Source organism: Dermochelys coriacea, chromosome 1 (assembly GCF_009764565.3).
Source record: "Dermochelys coriacea isolate rDerCor1 chromosome 1, rDerCor1.pri.v4, whole genome shotgun sequence".
Classification (NCBI taxonomy): domain Eukaryota; kingdom Metazoa; phylum Chordata; order Testudines; family Dermochelyidae; genus Dermochelys; species Dermochelys coriacea.
This window is the reverse complement of record NC_050068.2, coordinates 263,538,085-263,563,622: the sequence shown is the minus strand read 5'-3', so window position 1 is coordinate 263,563,622 and position 25,538 is coordinate 263,538,085. Positions and strand designations below refer to the sequence as shown.

Sequence of the window (25,538 nt, the reverse complement as noted above, 5' to 3'; positions counted from 1 at the left end):
TGTAATGTGATAACTCACCCCAATGTCTCTAAACTCCAAGTAGTGGGGAATGACTTCAGAATCAGTAAAGTACCATGTCATTACTATAAAGCACCTGAGGCTGCTTTTCATTATGCTGTGGGACAACTACTTGGACATAGTTACATGCTTTCAAAGAACTTTTACCCATTTTTGTATTATTAATACTATGCAACTAGATTTTATTGCAAATCTACATGGTGACATCCTCCCAAATGAAGGCATCTTCTTGCAGTTACATGTTATGGTGACCCTATTTACTAGTACTGTAGACTTTAACTAGTTGGTCAAAGCAAATACTTTGGTTTCAGCCATTTTACTTTCACCAATAGTTGTTCATTCTTAGAATGTGTCGTATATTTCTTTGTCTTCTGTGAGAATTTGTGTTGTGCCTGTTATAGGAAGGCTCCATTTATATCTTCTTATTCCTACATCATCTGCCTTCAGCACAGAAAAGTGCTTTATCCCTGCTTTGCTCCTGATATATACCTTCTAAGGCCTGTCTCACTGGTCAGTGTGACTGCTTGTCAGATTATGCAGTGCTGCAGTTTTTTCTTTTTAGAAAGAATTGCTGAGGTAGAATTGGGGGAAGCAGATATGTTATCACATTATATCTGAAAGTGTGTAAAATTTGGAATCTAGACCTCTTGAGTTGATCCTATTAGTTGACATTTTAAGTTAGGATTATTTCATTCCAATTACCTGTATAGATTCTCATGATGAAAGACAAACATATTTCCAGATGGATTTCATACAGATTTAGTCAAGCCAGTGTGTCAGATCACTTTTCAGTAAGATGGCTGCAACCCATAGAAGACTCAGGAATGCCAAGTTTAAATATAAACACCTCCTTACCCCTCCCCCCCAAATTAAAATACATTTTAGATATGATTTTCATTATGTGGCTTTCTAAACACTGCAGTAAGTAATATATGTTCAAACTATTTTTTAAATTAGGATTTGAATTAAACCCCACAAAAATAGAATTGCACAGTCTCAGTCACTGGTTTGAAGGAGATTCATACTTTGTCACCTGCTTTGCTTCCCCTCCTCCAGTCCTGCCCATGTCTTTCCTCTTTCACATCCCTGAACTTGCTAGTAGTGTGGAAGAGCTGTTTATTGCCAATACACTCTTCTCCCTCACCATTTTGATCTACTTGCTACTCATGGCAAGCAAATTGAGCAGAAGAGCCGTGGTAGAGGTTATTTTTACAGTGTTGTGGGTGTGCCTACCAGCTTACCGATATAAGAAGGCACTGGAGTCTTGATTAATTTTTCACTGCTTAAGAAATGAGTTTTTTAGGAGAGACTTGGATCAGAGATGAAAGCAGTGCCTATTGGCCATGTATTTCAGGTAGAATAAACAACACTAAATGAGACGTGAAGTGGCATTGTCAAGCACTTGCATATTGCTTCCAGGATTGGTGGAGATGGCTGTTGACCCCGTTCTGGTCTATTGCCTCTTTTTCCTTTCTTGTTGGTTTTTCTTCCTCCTTTACTTTCCTCCTCTTACCCATCTGTTGCCTGTTTATTCTTCCCTCTTTCCTGTCTCTTCTGTCCTCTCTCCCTTGTTTACTGACACTCCTCTTGTGCCTGTGTTGTTAAACTTGTTGGGCTGGCTGCACAGCGGACTTCAAAGTGAAATTTGCTAGTCTGGAAAGCTTCACTTTTCCGTGAAATGGCTTACTTGGAAAGTGAAATTCCCCAGACCAATTTGAAAAACAAACATGAACGCATTAATAGGAGCACAAAAAGGTAGTTTATAAACCATACAGAAACCATAAATTAATTTCTTATTGCAATCCTGTAATTGTATTAATATTCAAGATGTAACCTTTGACGTAAAGTTTCAGAACAGAGTACTTTTTTACAGTTAAGCTTATAAATTACTGGGAAAGGATTCCTTTTAAAAAGAAACTCTGGCATAAGATTTAATGGTGTTGGTATGAAAACAACCACAATAATAACCAAAAATGTAGTTAATTTTATTTCACACTCTACAGAAGAGGCACTGTTGCACAAATAAATATAAAATATGACCACTAGGAGTTAAACATACAAAATTCTCATGATGTGGAATTACCCGTTTAACCATACAAAAACAAATGTCAAAAATATGCCAAATAAAGAGAACATTAAGGAATATTGTAGTAAATGGAATTTTTAGTAGTAAAATTTCTGCTTTTTTGGTATAAAGGTTTGTAAACATCAGTGCTGCTTTTACAGAAGGATTCAGGAGATAGGATCTAGCAGAGTCTTTTGACCAGTTGCTGTTTAAAGATGATCTCCAAGGTTTTTTAAAGTTTGTTCACTTTTTTGCCTGAGAGACTCAATGATCCGTAGCCCATCCATATCTGTTTTATTTATCTGTGTCAAAATCCTTATTTTAATGATTTTTAAAATTCAGAAATAGTGGCTATAAACCCCTAATCATAAAAACCCAAGAGAGACTTAAGCTTTATTTTCTGACAGCACTGCTCTTTGTGTGCCAAACACATGTAAGTAAGAGTCCCCACTCTGTTGCATTCATCACTTAAACATTCCTACAGTGTCTTGGTGAAAGTTAATTGTTTAGGTTAAAACTGTTGTGACAGGATTGGGCCAGATGGCTATAGGAGAGTAATAGAAGGCAGATATATTAGCCCCAGGCTAAGTAGGTCCCTTTTCCCTGGGTAAGGTAACAGGGAAGGATCCAGAACAGTCAGGAATTAAAAGACAATTAAGATGGGCTGATTAGAACACCTGCAGCCAATCAAGAAGCTGCTAGAAGCAATTAAGGCAGGCTAATCAGGGCACCTGGGTTTTAAAAAGGAGCTCACTTCAGTTTGTGGTGTGTGAGAGAGGAGCTGGGAGCAAGAGGCACTAGGAGCTGAGAGTGAGAACGTGGACTGTTGGAGGACTGAGGTGTACAAGCATTATCAGACACCAGGAGAAAGGTCCTATGGTGAGGATAAAAAAGGGGTTGGGAGGAGGCCATGGGGAAGTAGCCCAGGGAGTTGTAGCTATTGTACAGCTGTTCCAGGAGGCACTCTAGACAGCTGCGTTCCACAGAGCCCTGGACTGGAACCCGGAGTAGAGGGAGGGCCCGGGTTCCCCCCAAATCCTCCCAACTCCTGGTCAGACATAGGAGGAGTTGACCTGGACTGTGAATTCAGAAAAACGGCCAAGCTGAGGGCTGCCGTGAAGCTCCAAGGCGAGCAAATCTGCCAATAAGCGCAAGACCCACCAAGGTAGAGCAGGAACTTTGTCACACTGTTCAATTGCTGCCTTCTAGCATGTGGAAGGAGAAAAAACTCGTGCATTAGGAGGAGCTCAGATTACTCCGTGGTTAACATGCCCATAGGGTTTGTGATGTCATTGTTTCATAAAACACAGAGTTACACAGGCTATAAAGGGAAAACTTCTAGAAGAAACAAAAGGCAGAAGCAAGGTTTGTTTGTTTGTTTTTTTTTAAAGTATATACATTAAACATGTATACATTAACATAGTAGCTAGGAAAATTTAAAAAGCTTTGCTGTCCACCCTTAAGGCAGCTATCAATCTCATCCCCCACTGTTACAGACAACCAAACCTCCACTGAGTTAGCGCAACCTTTATGTTGCAGCTGAAAAGTGAGAGCCTGGTTCTGAGAGAGAATAGAAACAAGCAAATCTATTGCATGTTCTTAGGTACAGAATGATCTTTAGAATTATATGCTTTTTTAAAAAAAAATAAAGCATTTTGTTTTTCTCCTGTTCACTTGGAAGACCTGACCGTGGATTTCCTTCTGTTGTTCAGGTTTGCAAGGCAAAATAAGGACTAGTCACCAGTTTCCAAGAGTGCTTTTCTCCTCACCCAGCTCCATTACCTCTACACACCATCTCCTGTTCTTTATTCTGTTCATGTCAGTTTCCATTTCAGGCAGCTGCTTTTGGCTTCTGGTGGAGCATTCAGCCAGGCCAACAGGCAAAAATCCTACACTGTGGCTGTGACTTGCCACATATCACAGTGAGCTGATTCCTCTCCCACGCTACTTACAGGAGGAGTAGCAGAGGCTATTCCTCTGTCCCTTTTCAAAGCATAGTCTTCAGTTGAAATGGGTGGAACTGGATTTTCAAATAGTGGGGAACAGGTAGTAAGAAATATTTCTCTCAGGAAACTCAGATAAGATCTTCCCTTCCTCAAGAACTCAGATTCCTTAGATATGCTCTAGGAATTATTTTGAGGAAATTTGGTGGCCTGTGTTATACAGAAGGTTAGACTAGATGATCACAGTGGACCTTTCCAGCCTTGGAATCTATGAATTTATGTAACCTGATCATGATAGGCAGAGGTTTGATGTAATCCGCGTTCTTATGTCTTCTAGCCCATAGGTCTATGGCAAGCTCTCCCTCACCCTCTCCAACACTGGGAACAAGTGACCACTCTTTCCAAGGATTGGCTAGGCAGCCACTCAATCTGTGAAAAATACCCTCTTTTCATTAGAGATTAATATTTCTCCCTTGGACCCTGGGGACAGAAAATTTCAATCCACCTTCAGAAAATAGTATGAATTGATACTTAAATGTCTGATTCCCAGGGCTTCCTGTTACTGTGTTCTCTTCTCTAGATTCAAGAGCTCAACGCTACATTTGTAGGAAGTAAAGCTAGATCTCATTCTGCTTGCCAATTAATTTGTATGCGATTCTTGAAAGACTCAGTTAAGGCCCTGGCAATGGCAGGCACCATGAGTTCATCACTAATTCTGGTTAAGGACAAGCAGTCTTGCATCTACACTCCACCATATAGGCCTTTCCTTTTGGGGAGATTGCCTGTACAAGACCTTGGAAGACGTGGCTGATCCTAAGGCATTGTTCCCTTCTTACAAGCCAAAAAAAAAAAAAATCTGAGACTTCATTGGCTAATTCATTTAGGACTTGCTTCTCCTTTTGTGAGTCCCCAGTTAGATTTTTTTTTCCAGATTCTGATCTTCTAGATTTCCTAAAGTCAACTTCCAAGCTAAATAGAACTTGCAGCCCTGTTAACTGACTGACACAAGTTAGGCAGGCCTCAAAGACCACTTCTGAGTTAAGTTTCTCTCCTCCCTCTAGAGGTTCCTCTACGGAATCTGTATTTCCTTGTGGCAGAAGGAGTGGAAGGAAATCACTTCAGACTGAGTCTGAAAACTAAAAAAGGCTAAGCATTAGATTTTTCTTCCTCCTCCTCCTCCTCACTGAGTCTCTTCTTTTTTTCTTCTTCCCAGAAAAGAGATGCTATCACAGAAATCATACATTATCTTGTAGACAAAGCCATCTACCCATTTCCTCAGGATGAAAAAGGAAATCTTCTGTCTGCTTAATACTAACCATGCAGTCAGAGGGCAATTACCTTGTCTAAGATCTCAACTTGCCTAATCAATTAATCCAGTACAGAAAATTCAAGATGGAACTATTCTGTCTAACATAGTTATTACAGAGCAAGAGAATTTCTTGTGTCAAATTGAAAAGAATCGTACTAAATCTAGAATCCCATTAGAGTTATCTCATTTTGCCCTCAAACAGAGCCTTTTTCAATAAAACCTCCCTCAACTTTGGTCTAGCCTCACGTAGAATATTCATAAAGATCCTTAGCACTGGCAATAGCAGCCATCAGGGACAGCAAAATCCAAGTGATTTCCCTGTTTGGATGACTTACTGAAGAGATCATCAATATCAGCCACTCTAGATTCAAATGTCCCAATGTTTGGTGATCCATCACTTGTGATTAATAATACACAGAAAAATTGCTCTGACACCATCCTTTCCCTCCTCAATGTCTCAGTGTTAGGGATGGTTTGCCCAACTGAGAATTCATAGAGGTAACTTCTAACGTCATGGCTCTTCAAATCCACAGTCATTTGACAGCACTGCACATCTTTCATTTTCTAGGACTGATATTGGCATTTGAACTGGCCCATGGATGAGACCCTGTTCTATACCATTTCTTCACATTTATTCTTCTCTGGGGTCAATTGTTACATTTACTCTCAGCCCATTTGTTTATCCCAGGGAGTTTGGGAGTCACTAAGGTTGCTGAATCTGCAGCCAATGGTGGACTCTAGCAATGCATCTGTTCACCACCCACACCAACAAGAAAGTTCCCAAATTTTGCAGCAGACTTAAGAAACCAGGAGTTCACATCATGGATACTTTCTCCAGAGAATATGCGCAGAGACCCTGGAATATACATTCTTCCCTTCCCCCTCATCCCTTTCTTATCTTGAGAAAGTGCATGGGTGGAGGGTAGACTGCCTAGCAAGTCTGAATAGCTGAAAGAATAACATGGAACCAGATTTTGTTGAATGCTTCTTAGCAGAAACCCAGTTTACTGCTAAGGAAAATCTCTCTGGCGGGTAATGTTTTAGTTTTACAACATTGAGTCCTCATGAAGATGTAAAAGCTGCCTTTGTTCATCAGCTTCAAAAGAGTGCTTCCAAATGGCTTCATCTATATGTTACTTCAACATAACCTATGACTATAATTACATTAATGAAATGGCTTCAGGAGGCTGGACATAATCGGAAATTTTTAATTGTCAGTGTTGATATGTCCAGTAAATGTATAGATGCTCAAGTGGTTTTTGCTTTTACCTTTTCAGTATGAAGTCAGTTTCATAATGGGCATATAGTCTGGACTGTTAATTTCAAGGTGGTTAATGCATTTCTCTAATGGTTAAAGCCACTCTGCTGCTGCTTTTGTTTCCTTGTAACAACATTGATGTTTCATAGAATGACTGAGGAAAGCACAGCCTGCTGTGTATTTTGGCTTAAAACATTAAGATTCTTGAATGGAAGGTGGCTTATAATAATTAATAATAATTTATTTATAAAATACAATATCTCTCTACTACATCTTACAAAATTATAAAATATTGGTGCTACATACCATTCATTCTGTTTTCAGCTCCTTCTCAACCACTGTGAATGTCCTCTCAAATTTCCTCCTTCCCCTACTATTACCAGTCCTGCTCCAGTCACCATGCTTCAGCTCTGAGCCCCTTTTTACTCAGTTTTCAGTCAAGACCTCTTTATCTGCTGTGTTCCATGGAGTTGCCTTTGCAAAATGCAGGAGTTTTGTCTTTCAGAGTGGGAAGGTCACAGGCAGCGATTCAGGAGGTGTCATTGATCTCACCCTGGATGATGAAGATGATGGCTCTTCCCAAGGTAAGTCAGAAGAGATCCATTTAGCTGTGAGGAAAACTGGGCTAGCATTGGTCTTTCATCCTACCAATTTGAGAAGAATGATCCAAAGAAACAATTATATTTTCACAGCTTTCCAAAGGAACAATGGGAATTTCTAATTGATAAGTGGATTTAAAGTTTTTTGCATTACCTTCCTACCTACTATAAACCAGATACTTAAGCAAGTTAGAATTATCCTTTTAACTAATTTTAGCCTTACAATTCCAGTGTATTGCATTGTTCCCTTAAATCTAGTCCCTGAAGTCTGAAGATAGTCTGTGGTATTAGTGCTGTATCAAAGAAGTTCCACAGAGATGCTGAATGCATCCGATGAAGTGAGCTGTAGCTCATGAAAGCTTATGCTTAAATAAATGTTAGTCTCTAAGGTGCCACAAGTACTCCTTTTCTTTTTGAGAGATACTCATGATGCCTTCACCTGATCTCATTATTAATTTTCTTCCCCATTTGTAGAAGGTCTTGCAACAATATATTAGCCTTTACTTCAGTAAAATAGCAGTGTAATGTTACAAAAAAACCAAGAACTCCTCCTCCCTCCCCTACTCAGCTGGTAGGATAGTACAGGAGACACAACTAAGAAGGTCATACAACTTCAGCTCTTTGTCTGTGTCTACACTAGAAAATATCTATAATTCATCACCAATGTTAGGAGCAGTAAAAGATGTAACATAGGCACTCAGGTCTTTTTACCACTGTCATCTAATCTTAATGTTAGTCTTCAATTGACAAGTTAGTTAAATTTATTTTACGATGTTTGTATTCAAAGGTGTTACCCAGTGAAATTAATAAATTGTAAAAGGAACCAGAGGGAGCAAATAGAGATTTATGTGATATTGTCCTAAAGTGGATCACATTACTGTGGCCTATGCCGACAGATCTTTTCTGCCAGTAAAAGATGAACTTCGTTCAGAGCTCATTTCAGTCTGAGAACTCAACTTCACAATATAATCTCATCATTTTGTCAGAGCCCACTTAATTGGGGCTGCTAGAGGAATTTCAGTGATCTTCAAAGGAAAAAATGGCATCTTCAAGTCCAATTATAAACTATGTTCTGTTTATGAATTACTTCTACTTTCAAAAGCTTTAGTGTCTATTGTAGCTGTCCAGAGAATCCTCTAGCTCTGTGTTTAGCCATTTATGATTTGTCTACAGAATTATTATTAGATTATTTTACATAGGTTCTTGGTGCTCTGGTAAGTTTTCTCCAGTTGTGTGGGTTTGTGTTTTGTTCTGTAGTGATGTTTTTCTGTCTCCCCTTCCTTTCTACCAAATCCCCCGACAGAACATTTTATACAATTCCCGACTTGAACAATTACACTCTTAGGGAAGGCAAAGGTTCCTTCTGATAGCTCATGCTTTTCCAACAGGAATCTCCCTTCAGCTCATCAGGAATGTGGAAGGAAGTGAATTTTTTCTAGAGCAGGAAAAGGAAGGTTGGCAATTCCCACTACTTCTTAGTTTTGGCTAAACCTTCTGCAAATGTACTGAAAATGGTCAGAACTCTTCTGAACTTGACTTACAATTGCTGTGATCATATCTACTCATCTGGACCAAGTATTGACAGCCAGACTCGGTGTAAATTCACCCCTGTCCAGGGCTCCTTAACATGGCAGACTCAAAGCTTGCAGCCATCTGTCTGTGTTCATCCTAATCACCTTTAAAAGATTGACACAGTATTTGTCTGTTCTGCCCAGGACAGTCTCCTATACCGAGCAGCTGCTTGGTGTGCCTATTATTCTCCACTAAGACTTGTAAGTTGTGAAGGCTGTAGGATGAAGCTCCATCTTCTAGAACAATCCATGACGGTTTCATGGGCTAACTCCAGGATCCTGCCAAGTGGACAAGCCAACATCATCCAGTGACCCATTTCGAAGACAAGTGACACCGAATACCAGTACAAAGAAGATGGCACCAATAAAAGAGCTGATGCCAACCCCAAACGTCAGTGGTATCAAAGTTAGGCTCTGACAAAGACAATTCTGAATACAGAAGTAAAGATTTCAGGCAGATTTCAGTGTCCTCCTATAAAGGCAGACAACATAAAACCTCTGGAGATAAATCCACCAAGACACGCACAGCTTCGAGGGCTGGGGAGAAGGAGCAGCCTGCAGCACAAAACACCCCACCTGCTCCAGTGATGCACTCCTTAGCTTTGATGCGTACTACAGAGGATGAGCCCACAGGAGAACTTAATATGGGTCACTCTGTCCTGCCAGCGAATGCTTATTATTGAGTGTAGGGAGCGCATATGAAATAGCTCGAGCTGTTTAATGTGCCATTTATAAAAAGTCCATATCTTAGATCCATACAGGAGAGATGTTAGAACCACTGCACTGTAGATCTTCTTCAGTTTTGTGGAGAGATGAATGTTGTGTTGGTTAAGGACTTTTGTTCAGAGTTAGCCAAAGGCCTGGCTGGCTTTACTAATTCTGTAGGTAATTTCCTTATCAAGGGAATCTTCACTCAAGATGATGCTACCCAAATACTTGAACTGATCCACGTTTTTCAGCTGTGTGCCCTGAATGAAGATGGCTGGTGCTGGGGCATTGGAAAGAAGTGCTGGTTGGAATAAGGCCTCTGTCTTCCTGAGGCTGATGGTGAGACCAAAGAGCTGGGATGCTTCAGAAAACCTGTCAATGATGACCTGAAGGTCATTATATCTATGGGCCATCAAAGTGCAGTCATCTGGGAAAAATGCCTTGACGAGAAACCTCTGCAGCATCTTGAATCTTCAAAGACCAAAGAGGGAGCCTTGAGTCGGTAGCAGATGTATATTCCCTGATCCAAGTCCCTTGTGGCATGGCTGAGAACACAGGTAAAGAACAAGTTGAACAGCACTGGAGCAAGTATGCAGTCTTGCTTCTGACACATCTGAAATCTCAAATGGAGTGAAGAGTCACCATTGGAGAGCACTTGCACTGTCATGTGGTCATGAAGCAGATGGATGATTTGTATGAATCTTCTTGGGCAGCCCAGTTTATGTAGAATAGCCCATAGAACCTCTCTGACTGTATCAAAAGCTTCGGTCAAATTGATGAAAACTGCATACATTTCCATGTTCTGCTCTAAATATTTTTCCTGGACCTGCCTTATGACAAAGATCATGTCCATAGTACCATGACCTGGTCTGAAACCACATTGCACTTCCGGCAAATTCTCCTCAGATATGTTTTCAATGACTCCGTTCAGTGGAATGCCAGCTAGTATTTTCCCTGCTGTACAGAGGAAAGATATGCCTCTGTAGTTTCCACAGTCAGCTTTGCTGCCTTTGTTTTTGAACAGTGATACAATAATAGCATCTTTGAAGTCTTGTGGCATTTCTTATTCCTCCGAAATGCTACTCAAAATGTGAAATACCTCAATAGCCTTTGGGCCTTCTACTTTGTACAGTTCTGCTGGAATACCATCCTTTCTGGATGCTTTGCCAGAGTTCAATTGTTCAATGGCTTTCATGACTTCAACTGATGGAGGGAGGTTGAGATCCTCTTTGATGGAGTTCTCGGCTAATTGATCAAGGACACACTAATCAACTGTGGATGGTGTATTGAGTAGACTATTGAAGTGGTCAGCCCCTCTCTGTACAATTCCCTCCTTGTTATTGATGAGGTTATGCCATCTGCCGACGTCAGGGGAGCTGTGGCAGATTTAGACTGGTAGAGAGTGATTGCTTTGAGAGAGTCAAAGAACAGCTTTGCCTTGGTTTTATCCACATAATGCTGAACTTCTGCAGCTTTCCTCTCCCACCACTCATCCTGCGGTCTCCTCAGTTCAGACTGGGCAATGCTCTCTAAAACCTATCTTTCTTTGAGATGGAAGTGAGTTCATTCTGCCATTCAGCAAGTTCTTTCTGCTTGTCACTTAGGAATTTGGAAATGTCCTACTTGTTGTCATCAAACCAGTCCTGGGTACCCTTTTTTTGGCCCCAGTACTTACTTAACTGTCTCAAGAATCACATCTTTGAATTGGTTCCATTTTTCTGTTGGGTTGCCGTGATTGTAGGGCATGAAAAAAGCTTATCAAGTGACTGCTGAAACTGCATCTCATAGTCTATGTGCTTGAGCTTTGCTATGTTGAAGGCTGTTTTGTTGAGCTTGTAGCACTTGTACTATGGGGGGACTATAGGCAGGTTGACCACTGCTCTTACCAATCTGTGGTCTGTCCAGCATCCTATGTCACATATGGCTCTGGTAGTTCTGACATTGCAGATGTCTCATTGGCGGATGATAACATAGTTAATCGGGTGCCATTGTTTGGACTGTGGATGCATCCATGTCGTTTTATCATGTTGCCTAAAGATGATATTAATGATGAGCAAACTATGGTCTGCACATTTACCCAAGAGGAGGAATCCATTGCTGTTCATCGTTCCCACTCCGTCATCCTATCACATCTCTCCATTCACTGCTGTTTCTACCAACTTTAGTGTTGAAGTCTCCCAGCAGGATGAGCATATCTCGTTCAGGGGTTAATCTGAGGACGGAGTCCAGGTCAGAGTAGAACTGCTCCTTGCATTCTTCTGTGCTGGTCAGTGTGCTGATGACAGTGACGTGCCATAAAAGTTTCAGGGAGAGTTGAAGTTTCATGAGCCATTCATTCAGGCCAAAAGGAAGGTCAAGAAGTTGTTTCAGGAAAGGCGTTCTTACTGCAAATCCAACTCCATGGATCCTGTGTTCATCCTCTGCTTTTTCTTTCCAAAAGAAAGTGTAATCACCGCCTAGCTCACTGATGGAACCTTCTCCAGCCAGTCTAGTATCACTCAGTGCTGCAATATCAGTATTGTAGTGGGTGAGTTCTTTGGAGACAAGAGCTGTTCTTCTCTCAGGCCTTCATGCATCGCCTCTGTCCATAAGCTGACATTCTATGCTCCTAGAATGAGTCTTTTCTTCTTTATTGGCTGGATGTTATGGGACAGGCAATGTTTAGGGCACCTTTTCTAATCCCTTCCCTTAAAAAGGGTGAGCAGTGCTACCCTAAAAAGGGCTGCTCGGTTGCCTAGGATGTTGCCCTGGGGACGGAGCTGAACAGTCACTAGTCCCCAGGCCACCTAATTATGTTTCTTTTATGTCTAATTCACATAGCTCTGATTGAAACAAGACATATGTATATTTAAAACTATTTCAGTTCATCTTTAAAATCAACTTATATTGAAAATTTTATATGCCTAAGCTTGATTTTAGGCCTTCAGGATTTTGTTTCCTGGTAACCGTCTATGACATCACTCCAAACTAACATTGCTTACTCTGATCTTGGGCCTCAGTGATATGTCAGAATGGTATTCTGAGTCAAGAGTGACACATATACATTTCTTGGATTGGAGGATTATTTCCAATAAGTCAGGGTTCTAAATGAATTTCTCAGGAAACACGGAACGAGTGTTATCAACATTCATTTTGAACATAGCAAAAGAACATCTGTGACAGGCAGCATGTTGGTATAAGAATACATCTTGAACAGTCAATCAGTTTAGATTGAAAGTTGGCACCTCCAACCCACTTATCTTCCCACAGCATCTCTTCTGCATGCTTGGTCATTTGGTCAATACTGACTTGGAGAGAAAAATGCCACCCACTAAATTCCCAGTGTCACATTCTGCAGCACCTGTATATTTTCATTGAAGGCCTCTCATCCAAGTACTGGGCAGGCCTGAGCCTGCTAAGAATAACATTTGTTGAGATCAAAGATGTTGAAATTTGTTTAAAAATACATTTTAAAAGTCCAGAGGTGGATTTTAAAAACTCTGCAGGTACAGATGAAAAACAAAGGTTATAATGTTGTATAGCATTCACTCTCAGTGCACAGGCCTGCTAGTCAGTCACTTCAGCTTCTGTGTTGGAACTAAAATTTAGCATGGTGAGGTGGATTTCAAACATATTTCTCTACTAGTATTCTCCTTTGTCCTTCATCTTCCTCATGGAGCCTTTACGTGCTCCAAGAACTGCAATTAAAATACAGCATGTTCCCACACAAAATATCCTGTATGTAGACTGTAAGTCATTCACGTATTTTAAATGGAAATTGAATTTCTATTCATTTTTGTTCTCCGTTGGGACATCTGCTGCAAATAAAGAATGCAGTGAAACTGGCAGCAGTAAGGGATTAAGGGGAACTCCAATAATTTAAAAAGGTGACTTTTCAGAAAAATGGCCTTGTGAGACTGGCCTCTCTTCATTTTCATATTTATTCTGTTAGTCTCTTCCATGTGTAATTGCATCAGTTCATATGTGGAAAACAAGAAACATCAGCATTTAATTTAGCTAAGACTGGTATCTGAAAATCAACTGTTGTTTTTTCAACTTCATACATAATTTCCAACAGTGAGCATTCTGGAATTTGAACTGAGCTCTTGATTTTTGTCAGTGATACATGAGGCTGCTTAGGATACAGCACACTCTGCTTCATTTGTGTTAGTCATGCCAAGGCTAAACATTTTTCTACTTCAGTGAATTTGATACACATGCTGGAATCAGAAAAGTACTGTAACAGTTGTTTTGAATTTGAGCCTTTTCTTTAAAAATGGTTGTAAACTATTTAACTCAATGCACTGCAGCCACAAAATCCACCAGTTTTTAATATTTTAAATTTAATTTTAATATTTTAATTTTAATATTTAACTCCAGTGCACAGTAGCTATTTTTGTCCATAAACACGGTAATTTAATTCTACTGCATCCAGTTCTGCCTGAATATTGAAAGGGATTTTTTTGTTGATTGATATTGCAGGTACAACTTTTACAAATCAGTGTAAATTTGTCCAGATGAATCTATCCAGTAACCCCAGGAAATCTTTTTTCAAATTATAATGAAGTGAGACTGAAAAAATCTGTAAGAGTTTTTTTTGTTTTTTTAAAAAATAAATAAATTTTAAAAATCCTATGATTCCAGTGGTGCACTAGGTCATAGTAATATTATATCCTCCAGGAATTGTTCTTGCTAGGTAAGACTGTCTTAAAATGATTTTGGTCTTAGTAAAGGGATCTGAAGCCTTTAATCTCTAGGTTACTAATTTGAATGCATTCACGTCATTCAAATTCATTACCTCTGAGTGGCTGTTCACTGCCCTGAAAATAAAAGCTGTTGGTAGGTTTGTATCATTTTCATAGTTAACAGGTATACGCATTACAATTGGCACTCTCTGGAGAGAGGCAAATGGCTTTTTGAATTAGGGGAAAGTTATTTGCCGGCACAAAATAATAAAGGTAGGAATTATTCACAAGCTCTCTCCTAGTTAATAAAGACAGGATGAAACCTCTCCTATTTTGAAAAATGCTTCTATATTCATGCTATGTAACTTTTTATGTCTTTATCAAGTGGCTTCAATGAAACACAGCAACTAGTCTGATTGTAGGAAAACAACAATGCCTCAGAAGACTTAAAACCATTTGTTAATGGTGTTACAGTGTCAAGACCAGAATGTGATTTTTTTTTTTAAAGGGTGAGATGCTGATAGATCAGGTGCCAGCTCATGCCAAAGCCCATAGTCCTCACTCAACACTGACAAATACATAGCTGGAAACCAGTCTCTCACCTGTGTATTAGTATTGTTAAAATAAGTATTAGATTTAGAGAGATGTGTTTAGAATTTGAACTTTATGAAATTCTTGTCAGTTTCTGCATGTATTAATTTAACATATTATGTCTGTATCCCATATTATAAGGTAATATTAAGTGTTTTTTCTGTAACTATAAAAGTGTTTGTTATGAAAGTGGACATCCCAACAGTCAAGAGAGAAGCATTACCAAGTGAAATACTAGTTTACCACAAGAGGTGTCCTCTCCTGCCCAACAAAAGAAGACCTGTAAACACCAGAGAACCAATTGTGGAACGTCAGTGACAAAAGACTTGATTGATTTTCCCCATGCTCATGAGAAAGGGGATGTGCATAAATTCTTGTCCCATCACAGCTTGAACTCTGGGGGAAGGGAATAAAAATCCCCGTCAAGAAGAAATTGTCAACGCTATGTTGCTTGGAATTGAGAGGACAGTATTTCCAAGTATAAGCAAGGGATCCCCAAGCTTCTTAGTTTAGCTAGGGTTAGCCTTAAAGGAAATACAGAGCTTGCACATTGCAGCAGTTTCTATTACTTTTTGGACCCTAAGACTGTAACTCATTTGTGTTTGTATGTTTACCTGCTTTAACCTTAAAAAAAAAAAGAGTACTTGTGGCACCTTAGAGACTAAATAACTGTTCCTTTTCTTAATTAATCTTTAGTTAGTTTGTTACAGGATTGGCTACAAGTGTTATCTTCGGTGTGTCATCTGAGGTGCAATTGACCTGGGATAAGTGACTGGTCATTTGGGAGCCTGAATATTGTTGTGATTTTTGGTGTAAAGGACCATCTATCAGAAAGGCAGACCCTCCTGGGCGACAAGATAGACGGGAGTCCCAAGGGGATGGTCTATGACTCCACTTTAAGGCTGTTATATAGTGCTTGAGGAGCTTACACTTGATACTTGGTTGGTGAAATTTAATTATAGAACACACAGCTAACTTGGGGTTTGTTCCCTGGTTTGTAACAGTCTGCCCTGAGGTTGGCACCCACCTTCATGAGCCATTTCAGACAGCTTGACACTGATGTAATCTTGCCAGGATACATAATCCACAGGTCAGTTGGATTTGTAGATCATAACCCAGCGCTGTTAAAGGTTTAAATTTGATATTGAGAGTTTTAAAGGTTGAAGATTAGTCACAGTGAGTGAACCACAGACAGACGATCTTGTGACAAAAGACCTTGAACATCTACACAGCTTGACAAAAGGTTTTTTGGGTTTTCCTACTGTCAGATTAGCTACCAAGTATGATTGAAGCCATTTGATAAAGACCTAAAAGTTGCACTGAGTGATCAGTGGAAACATTTTCACCAGAAGGGAGGTTTTGTGCTGTCTTCATCAAGCCTGAAGTGTGGAACAAACTCTTCTTAGTGCCTTTTAATAGAGTTTGTGAAGCCCACTGTGGATTTCAAAAGTATATTCTGCTTTCATATCACCACTGCATACTGGCACTTTATCAAGAGCCTAGTACTGATTTTTGTTTTCTGCTACTTAATATCTTCAGATGGATTCTCTGTGTGTGCTGTTGAACTGAATTAGTGGCTGCTAGGAGTCCACTTGTCATCCCAGGTCTTTTGAGTGACCCCCATAGAGACTTTCCTCAGCATGCTTGTTTGTGTGGCTTTTTATCTTTACTGATTCTGCTTTTTGTTTTTCTGGTGTTTTGTCCCTTTACAGCATCTGAAGCATATAGGTAGAGATGTCTTGCCACTTCCTTGTTAACCTGCTTGTGGACAAAGGAATGCAGTAGAAATGTGATTTATTTTGCTTTTCATAAACCACTTGAGTATTTCTCAGCCTAACTTGAAAATAATTTCAAGTTCTCACAAGCCATTTCTAAGGCTGCATACACAGATCCGCCCGTCAATGCAGTAGAGCAAAGTAAGCAGCATCTCAGTGCAAGAAAAATAATTCTGATAAGCAGATTGGATGGAATTCAGAGAAGAGCATCCGCAATTAATTGTGGGCTGGAGGAGTTGACTTACAAACAGAAAACAAAACCAAGGCCTGGTCTACACTTAAAAATTAGATTGACCTACCTACGTCATTCACGACTGTGAAAAATGTTGTGCCCTGAGTGCTGTAGATCAGTGCCACTGACGTACAGCCATAGCTGTGCCACTGTACTGTAGATATACCTTAAGTGCTGAATAAGTTGGGGAGAGAACATACGTGTCTGCAAATATTAGGTGCAAACATCAAAAAAGAAGAAGAATTACTTAGGAAGGTGCGCAGCATTATTCCTATGGATAAAGGGATGAAATTAAGGAAAACAGTGCTTATACCGAACATAAAAAATAAGGCCCAATCATTGTTAGTCCATGGAATAGTCTTTAAAGGAAGTAGTTGAAGGCTAGAAGAGATGGCTTTAGCATAGTGTTTCATGAACTTTGGTCCCTGAATCACAGTGGTCTGCCCAGTCTTTCCTGAGTATAGTAGAATGAAATGTAAAAAAACAGAGAGATTGGGCTGATGAAAGATGCATCCTTTAGAGCATCTTTTGTGTTAGTTTGTAGAATGAAAAGGTGGAAGAACCACAACACTAGCAAGCATGCTATAGGACAACATTGGTTTGGGAGTGGCAGGAGAAGGGACTGGATGACCCAACAGGCCTTTTCAATCCCTGTTTTCTATTGTCTACAATTTCATTCTGTTTTTGAAGCAGATGCCAAGAAGCAAAATCAGTCGGGGGTGTCTGGAATGGGTCTGTCCTCCCAGCCCTTGGCTCGCCCACTGCAGCCTTTACAGGCGACTCCTCTGCAGCAGACAGGTGTGCCAACAAGTGGACCTTCCCAGACCACCATACACGTACTACCTACAGGTAACTTCATTTTATATAGTTCTGTGAATGTGGTGAGTGGCTTCTGAAACCCGGTTCTGTTTGGTCTCTTTATGTTAACTTTTTGAGATGAATATACTGACCCTGTTTTTCAGCAGGTTTATCTTTTTAGTGCCAGCCAGACCTTCCTAACCTCTTTGGGTTCTTCCAAAGCTGTAGAAATTGAAATGTTTTAAGCAGAGAAAAGTGGATGAGTCCTTGTGGAAGAGGCTAGATGGCAGAATAAGCTATTGTCCTATAAGCTGGGTCCTTCTGGGAATCATAGAATAGATAGAGAAGTCTTATTGGATCTAGTCTGTCCCTCAGCTGGGACAAGATTGCTCCTCACAATCCAATAAAGAAACATGGTCCACTGGATAGGACGCTTCTAGAAATTATTAGCAATGTTGTTGGCTATCCAAGGAGAGCTGGAGGGGCCATTGAAGTGCCAGCTGCCCAAGGGAGGGGGTTGTTCATGCACTGGGAATCTGCACCAGCTGTGGGGTTTGAATTCCTGAAGGGACTGCAATAGCACAGCCACTCACCCCGGTACCTCGCTAGTTCTCTGGTTGCTAAGCTGCTGTGGTGGTCCCTCCATCCCAGGTTGAACTTTCTTCTGTCAGCAGCATGACTTCAAAAATTAAAAAGGTATAAGGGAAACATAGGTCTCTCTTTCCCCCCACCCTGATAGGTGAGTGACTGAAGACCAATTAGACCTGATGTTATCCAATCATGAGAGCTCTCTAATGAGATCTGTGCTGTTGCCCACTCTTCACTAATAATGTCGAAGCACACTTACCACCCAGACTTTTCTATATTATTCCTTACAGTTAGGGTACTCTTAGTTTTTGCAGAGGAGACTTAGTAATAGTAAAACGTGTGGGTTTTTTGGGCATTTGAACCATGTTAAGTAAGAATTTACTATTTAACCATGAACTGTATTTCTTGGATATTGTATATTTGTTTTCTCTATCTAAAATTTTTATATATTTTGACATTTCTATATTTCTATAGAAACATTTCTATATTATATGAAATGTAACACAAATACTTCAATTTTGCTCAGACCACATTCCTCAGTATCCTCCTTAACCCCTTAAAAGTAGATGCACTTAATGTAACGTTTCATAGAGACTGCTTTTATTTTCCATGGCTCACATGGATCAGTTGTCAAAGATGCCTGCATTCTGGAATGGGGATCTCAGTTTTAATCCTTTTGACTCCAATTTGTGATCCTTTTTATTTTTCCAGCTCAGACAACAGTGAATGTAACACATCGTCCAGTGACTCAGGGTGCTGCTAGGCTCCCCATACCAAGAGCTCCTGCTAACCACCAAGTGGTCTATACTACCCTTCCTGCACCACCAGCTCAGAATCCAGTGAGAGGTGCCGTCATGCAGAGCCCTGGTTTAAGGCAGGTCAGCCCACAGAGTGCAGGTAAGAGGTCCTTTTTCATGTATATCCTAGTACTGTGGAGATTGATAATATCAGGATACTCATTTGATGTCCAGATGCCTCTCTCAATACTATGCAGAGTTGTGGGGTGAATTCTCAGTTTATGAAGACATGAGAAAATCTCAAGTCAATAAGATCATGGGTCTTTGAAAACATTCCTCACTTAGGCATGTGGATGAGGAAAGGCTGGATAGGTATCTCCTCAGACAATGACACTAGTAGCCATGTACTTCTGGATGATTTGTCCAAACTATGGATGAGTTTATAAGGTAACTAAACATCTGACATTCACCAGTCTTGTAAAAGTGTGGTGCCAGGGAAGTGTGGAGAGTGTATTTTATTCTTATGCAGTAAAATTCTTAAACCCATATACAGTGGCGTTGCATCATACGCGCATTTAACTTACGCGAATTCAACTATATGCACTCAGCCAATAAATTTAAATAGTGCAGGCAATTCCGCCCACCATTCCCCTCAATGAGTGTATGCCCCGGAGTGAGCGTGCGATGGGAAACGTGAATCTGCTGTTCCCTCAGTCAGTCTCTGTTCCCACGTGCCTCTCATAGTGTGAGCATCTCGCCATGCTGAGTGCGATTCTAGTTTTTAAAGATGTGTATTTTTCGTACAACATGGCCCCTAAACGCAAGCCAACTACTTCATCTGGTTCTCAACCGAAGAAACAACGATCTGTTCAAAAGCTGGAGGAAAAACTGGCTGTGTTGGCCTTATTGACCGACGGTATGTCGGTCTCCAAGGTGGCGTGTAAATATGGCCACAACGAATCTAGCATCCGTACCATCAAGATTCGAGAGAGAGAAATTCTTCAAGCCGTGGCATCAAGTGCTCCAATAAATGCTAAGGTGACGAACCAGGTGCGTGATAAGACTTTAGTGAAGACTGAAAAGGCATTAAACTTATGGCTGGAAGACATGAACCGTAAACGTGTGCGTATCGATGGCAACAGATCACGAGAAAAGGCTCTTAGTCTCTATGCGCTGTTCAAACCTCCCGCCGAAGAGGGACAGCCTTCTGATGAGAAGATATTCAAAGCCAGCCAAAGTTGGCTTAACAGTTTTAGGAACTGCTTCAATCTCAAAAACGTGCAGACTACTGGTGAAGCTGCATCTGCCAATGAAGAGGCAGCAAAAACCTACCCTAAACAAAGAAAATCATAGAAGAAAAGGACCATCTTCTGGAACAAGTTTTTAATGCTGACGAGACTGGGACCTTCTGGGAAACAAAATGCCCAACCGCGCTTACACTTCGAAATCAGAAAGACAAGCCCCTGGCTTCAAAGCAGCTAAAGACCGTGTGACTGTGTTGTTTTGTGGCAATGCGGCTGGGCATTTAATAAAGCCGGGCTTGCTCTACAGGGCTGCAAATCCCTGTGCCCTAAAAGGCAAGAACAAAAATCTCCTGCCTGTGTTCTGGCAATCAAATAAAAAGGCTTGGGTGATGGCAGCATTATTTCTGGATTGGGTCCACAAGTGTTTCATTCAGAGGTCAAGAGGTACCTCGAAGAGAAACGACTTGACTTTAAAGTGTTGCTGATCGTAGACAATGCTCCTGGCCTCCGAGACACTCATACCCTGGTTTGCGCCTAACGACGTTGAAGTAGTGTTTCTCCCCACCAATACCCCTCCAACCTCTCGACCAAGGTGTGATTCGCTGCTTCAAGGCCACGTACACAAGGCTTATGTTCTCACCGATATGTGGCGCTATGGATGCTGATCCCAATCTTAATATGATAGAGCGTTGGAAGTCCGTCAACATTGCCGATTGCATCACTTATATTAAACAGGGAATGGATGCAATCAAGCCTGAAACAGTCAATGCATGTTGGCGAAACCCATGGAAAGAATGTGTGAATGATTTTAAGGGTTTCCCGACTGCTGACAAAGAAATGAAACGCATTGTTCAGGTGGCCAGGCAAGTAGGTGGTGATGGCTTCGTCAACATCCTTGAGGAAGAAATTGAAGAATTGAGGGCCATAGAGAAACATTGACAAACGAAGAGTTAGAGGAGCTGATAAAATCATCTACAGAAGACGAAGATGGTGATGACGAACAGGAAGAGCCAGCAAGTTGGAATCTTCATAAATTTGCTGAAGTGTTCCAAGCAGCGAAACACTTGAATGATTTAATTTCTGAATACGATCCCTCTATGGAACAAAGCCTTAAAATCGCATGTAGTATTATGGACGATTTGAGACCGTATCAAGTAATGTTTGAGCAGCTCAAGAGACAATAGCGACAGTTGCTGATCACCATGTTTTTCAAGAAAAAACAACCAGCAGCAGATGAGCCTACGCAATCAACTTCTCGAGCTGAACCAGAGCCAACCACTTCGTCTACATCTTGCTCTCTGTCACCCAAGCTCTCCATCTCCATCTCCTGGATCAACATCAAGCCCTGACGATCCCCCAACAGTGTCGTCAGGGGAAGAGGAAGACTAATCATCGGAGTGTGTTCAGTGCCCATCTTCATCATCTCATCATTCATCATACGGGCTCTGTACTAATCTTCATCGTCATCGCATCACCTTTGTCATAGTTGTCGTATCACCATTATCGTCGTTGTAGACTAGCAAGAATATCCAGGATGAATGGTGAGTCGTTAGGTTTACTGTTTTCCTTTTTTATTCTTTCATTCTTCCGTTTCTCTCTCTATGTAATTAAAAATACTGTAAAATTATATTTTGCATATGTACTCTTTATTATATACTGTACATTACTGTATACATTATACATTGTTACATATTACTGTACAGGGTTGTACAATATACACAAAACCATGTATAGTATACTGTACTTTATGGGCGATTTAAGGGATTTTCAAGGGTAATTTTGACTATACGCGATTTTCACCTTACGTGCTGGCTTTAGAACCTAACCCCTGCGTAAGATGCGCCTCCACTGTAGTAAATCAGACATGGCTTACCATCAGAATGCTCAGTTTCAGTGTAATTCCATAACAATGTGTAGTGTCCCATGCTGTGTTTTTGGACCCTGTTCCAGTGAGATTTATCTTTGGTTTTATTTACCCCTGTATATCTCCAAGGAGCTGAGATTTCCCACCAATCACAGCATGAGCTATGATGCATGCTGGCTGTACATGTCAGCAAGCTCAACTCGGTACTGTGAAAATTTGATTCTTATTTCCCCCACCAGAAAATTATTTTCTTGTCATGAATGGCGCATATCAAGCATAAATCACCTAAACTCATGAAACAATTAAGTTCAGATTTTTAATTGCTATTTATAGTTCCTCTTTTATCATCTTCCTCCCTTCCTCTGCTATGGATGGTTTCTACACTGACTAGCATAAATGACCACATTCAATAGTTGTCCTGAGAATGAGAATAGACTCATACCTCTGCAAGGCTGCTGGTTCCATAGTCCCTGCTATATACTGCCTCAGAATGCTGTGTATTTGAATAGTATGTGACTGCACACCATACCTTTGTGCTAAGTTAATTGATCCACTTCCCTAGTTTTAAAATTAGACTTTTTGGCAGATAGAATACCAGAAAAGACTATATTTCTCTTGCAAAAAAGCCTAAACAGTGTGTGTGTAATAAATGACTTGTGGCTGTATTGCCTCAGGTTATCAGCATATCAGATTGCACTAGCTAAGCAGGTCTGGTCAGTGCTTGGGAGCTCTCCACAGAAGGTCAGCATCTGCAGGAAATAGTGTTTTTCAAATGTTTCTCTATAGATATTCCACAGTTGGTGAGCATGTACCCAGTACTCTCAAGTTTGGATTCTTTTGTCCATTAGTGTCCATTGGGGGCCATGCTTGCACCTGAGTGTCTTCATGCTTCCAGCCAAGGCGTGAAGACCCCAGCCACCCTCACTTCCTTCTCACCGCCCATGGCTCTGAATCAGAACTTGCAGCATCCAAGACTCTTTCCTCACTGTGCAGTCTACCCATTCTTTTGTAAATAATTGTAAATAGATAGGTACTTACTCAATGTTAGTTTAGAGGTTTTTTTATAGCGTTTCTCTTAATATGTGACATAAAGAAAACCTATTTGTTTTTGACTGGGGGTTTGTCTACATCTGCAGCAAGCCCCTGCCCACCAATTTGGGCTCACAGGGCTTGGGCTGCGGAGCTGTTCCATTGCTGTGTAGACTTCCGGGCTCTGGAACACTCCCACTTCACAAGGTTCTAGAGCCCAGGCTCCAGCCCGAGCCCAATCATCTACACAGCATTGAAATAGCCCTGCAGCCCAAGTCCCACAAGCCCAAGTTGGGGACCAGCAGCAGTTGTCTAGTTGCTGTGTAGACATACCCGGAGAATCTGTCCCCATACCAAAACCAGTCATTATGACTGAACACAAATCTCCAAGATTTCCTTTTATATGAGGCAGCAGTGCCCACTAATGATGGGCACACCAGATGCTTATTGTGTCTGGGGGAGGGGCACGTAACAGACAGATGTCCCACTTGTAAATCTTTTTCTAAGAGAACCCCAAGAATATGAGAATTCATCTGAAGATATTCCTGTTGGAGAGGTTGATATATCCCTCTTCAAATTCCTGAGCACTTAGTTTCAAAAAGTGCTCCTGCCAGCTCTTTTGCTCACAGATGTGAGACAACCACTTCAAAAGCTTTATCCCTCGTTAATTGGGGAACCAAAGGGAATGGGAAAAAAGAGCACCAATCCCACAAAGGGAAGAGATGTAGGTATCCTTCATCAGATCCTTCCTCAAGAGGCCACAAATCACCTCAAAAAGGATAGCTCAAGGCACCAGAATGACCCCTCTGGCACTGGTCTCTGTGCCTCTTGACCCCCTTTTTTGGTATCACAGAAGTCACCTGAAACCAACCTCTCAGCCCCAAGGTTCCTTGTATCGATATCTCTGATACTGACTATCCTGCTGCTGATGCCATCCACTCACCTGACTACAATAGTACCAACTAACTATACCACAGTTCTACACATTGTCAAAGAACCTCATGGTCTGTTTAGTACTGGACTTCTCTTGGTGAGTGGTAGTGAAGGAACCTCTTCCAGCACCAACTGCTGTTCTTACAGGTACCGAACAGAGCAGTGTGAGGGTATTCCCAGCATTCCAGCTGGAACGGCTTCTCATATCCTGGAGGACTATTATTGTAATCCCCAGGCTCTGCTGATAGTAGGGAGGAGACACCAGTTTGTTCTCTGGATATTTCGGCTAGTACATGCCACAAATGGGTGGATGGCTGATTTTTATTACCCCAGACATAAGACCTCAAAGAGGGATGTTACCTCTGGAATCCACTCCCATGACCATCCACTCAATAAGCCTATCCTTGGCATAAATGGGCACTATGGGGACTTCATCAGGTTAGAATACTAGTGTCAGCATCCCAGTACAGGGCTAGATCCTCTCACCCACCACCTCACAAGGGGTTATTAAAGGCAACTCAATGCCCACTCCTGCCAACCAAGCAGACTGGTCATGGCTCTGATGAGGAGTTATAGATGCAGGAAAACCCCATCCTGGCACCCATCACATTGTCATCTGCCGATGCGGCTGTGGTACCCATACCACAACCCCAGATGACCACAAGATGTTCCAGGACTTGTAGGATGGCTCAGACTGAAGCATCCAGCGGAACTGCTCGCGGAAAAATCACACAAGCTCCTGGAAATCTTTCACACCTATGAACCTGGACGACTTACAGTGCCCATCAATGAGGGGCTTTTAGCACCACCTAAGTTGCTTTGGTAGGTGCCCACTTCTTTGGTACCAACATCAAGCAAAGCAGATCATTCCTACCAAGTGCTTTCCCAAGGCTTTTAGCAATTTTACACTCACACCTGGGTCATTGGTTGTTGCAGCACCTAACAAAAAGTGTAGCCAAAGACAGCAGAAAGCAACATCTTGAAGCAAGAAGTCCCAGGAACTAGATTTATTTGGACAGAAAAATTATTAAACATCTGGTGTTCAAATGCATATCACCAGTTACTAGAGCTTCTTGGTGAAGTACAGTTATTTAAATTGGGACTCCATCACTAAATTCATCAATAGGCTTCCTCAAGATAACAGAAATAAGTTTGTGACTGATTGCTGAAGGTCAGCTTGTGGCACTTATATCGCTCTGAGCCGCCCTTGATACTGCTGACATAGATGTAGATCCATGGCTACCTCAGATGCCACGAGGAGATTCTCTTGGCTTCAATCGTCAGGAATCCCTGAGGTACGAGTTACAATTGAGAATTTTCTGTTTGAGGGATGTGAACTTTTTAATGTAAAGACTCATGAAATTTTACACTGAAGGACATGAGTGATGCTGAGGTCCCTAGGAGTCTATAGAAAGCTACTCACTGGTATGGTTATGAAGTGTATGAGTCTTGGGTTCACTCTTCAGGATTCGGTGGAGAGGTATTGAACTCCATAGAGGATTTACAGATCGACAAGTCAAACTTTTTCAGTGAGAACTGATGAGCCTCTACGCTCGTTGAAAAACTGTAGCTGTACCCTTCACTCCCTGGGAATTTACGCCCTGGCCCCAAA

General features: G+C 41.1%; 1 protein-coding gene across 11 annotated transcripts in view; it reads left to right on the top strand.

Moving 5' to 3' along the window:
* The window catches only part of LOC119849942 (activating transcription factor 7 interacting protein), a 181,503-nt gene that overhangs the window by 129,716 nt on the left and 26,249 nt on the right, over positions 1-25,538 (top strand). For 8 of the 11 annotated variants that reach the window (XM_043502638.1, XM_043502632.1, XM_043502617.1 and 5 more), the window contains 3 exons: positions 7,099-7,177; positions 17,424-17,582; positions 18,831-19,016. In XM_043502638.1, coding sequence (XP_043358573.1) covers positions 7,099-7,177; positions 17,424-17,582; positions 18,831-19,016 — 424 coding nt within the window. The remainder of the gene's footprint in view (positions 1-7,098; positions 7,178-17,423; positions 17,583-18,830; positions 19,017-25,538) is intronic. The other 3 variants (XM_038387376.2, XM_043502603.1, XM_043502615.1) reach the window with 1 other exon arrangement.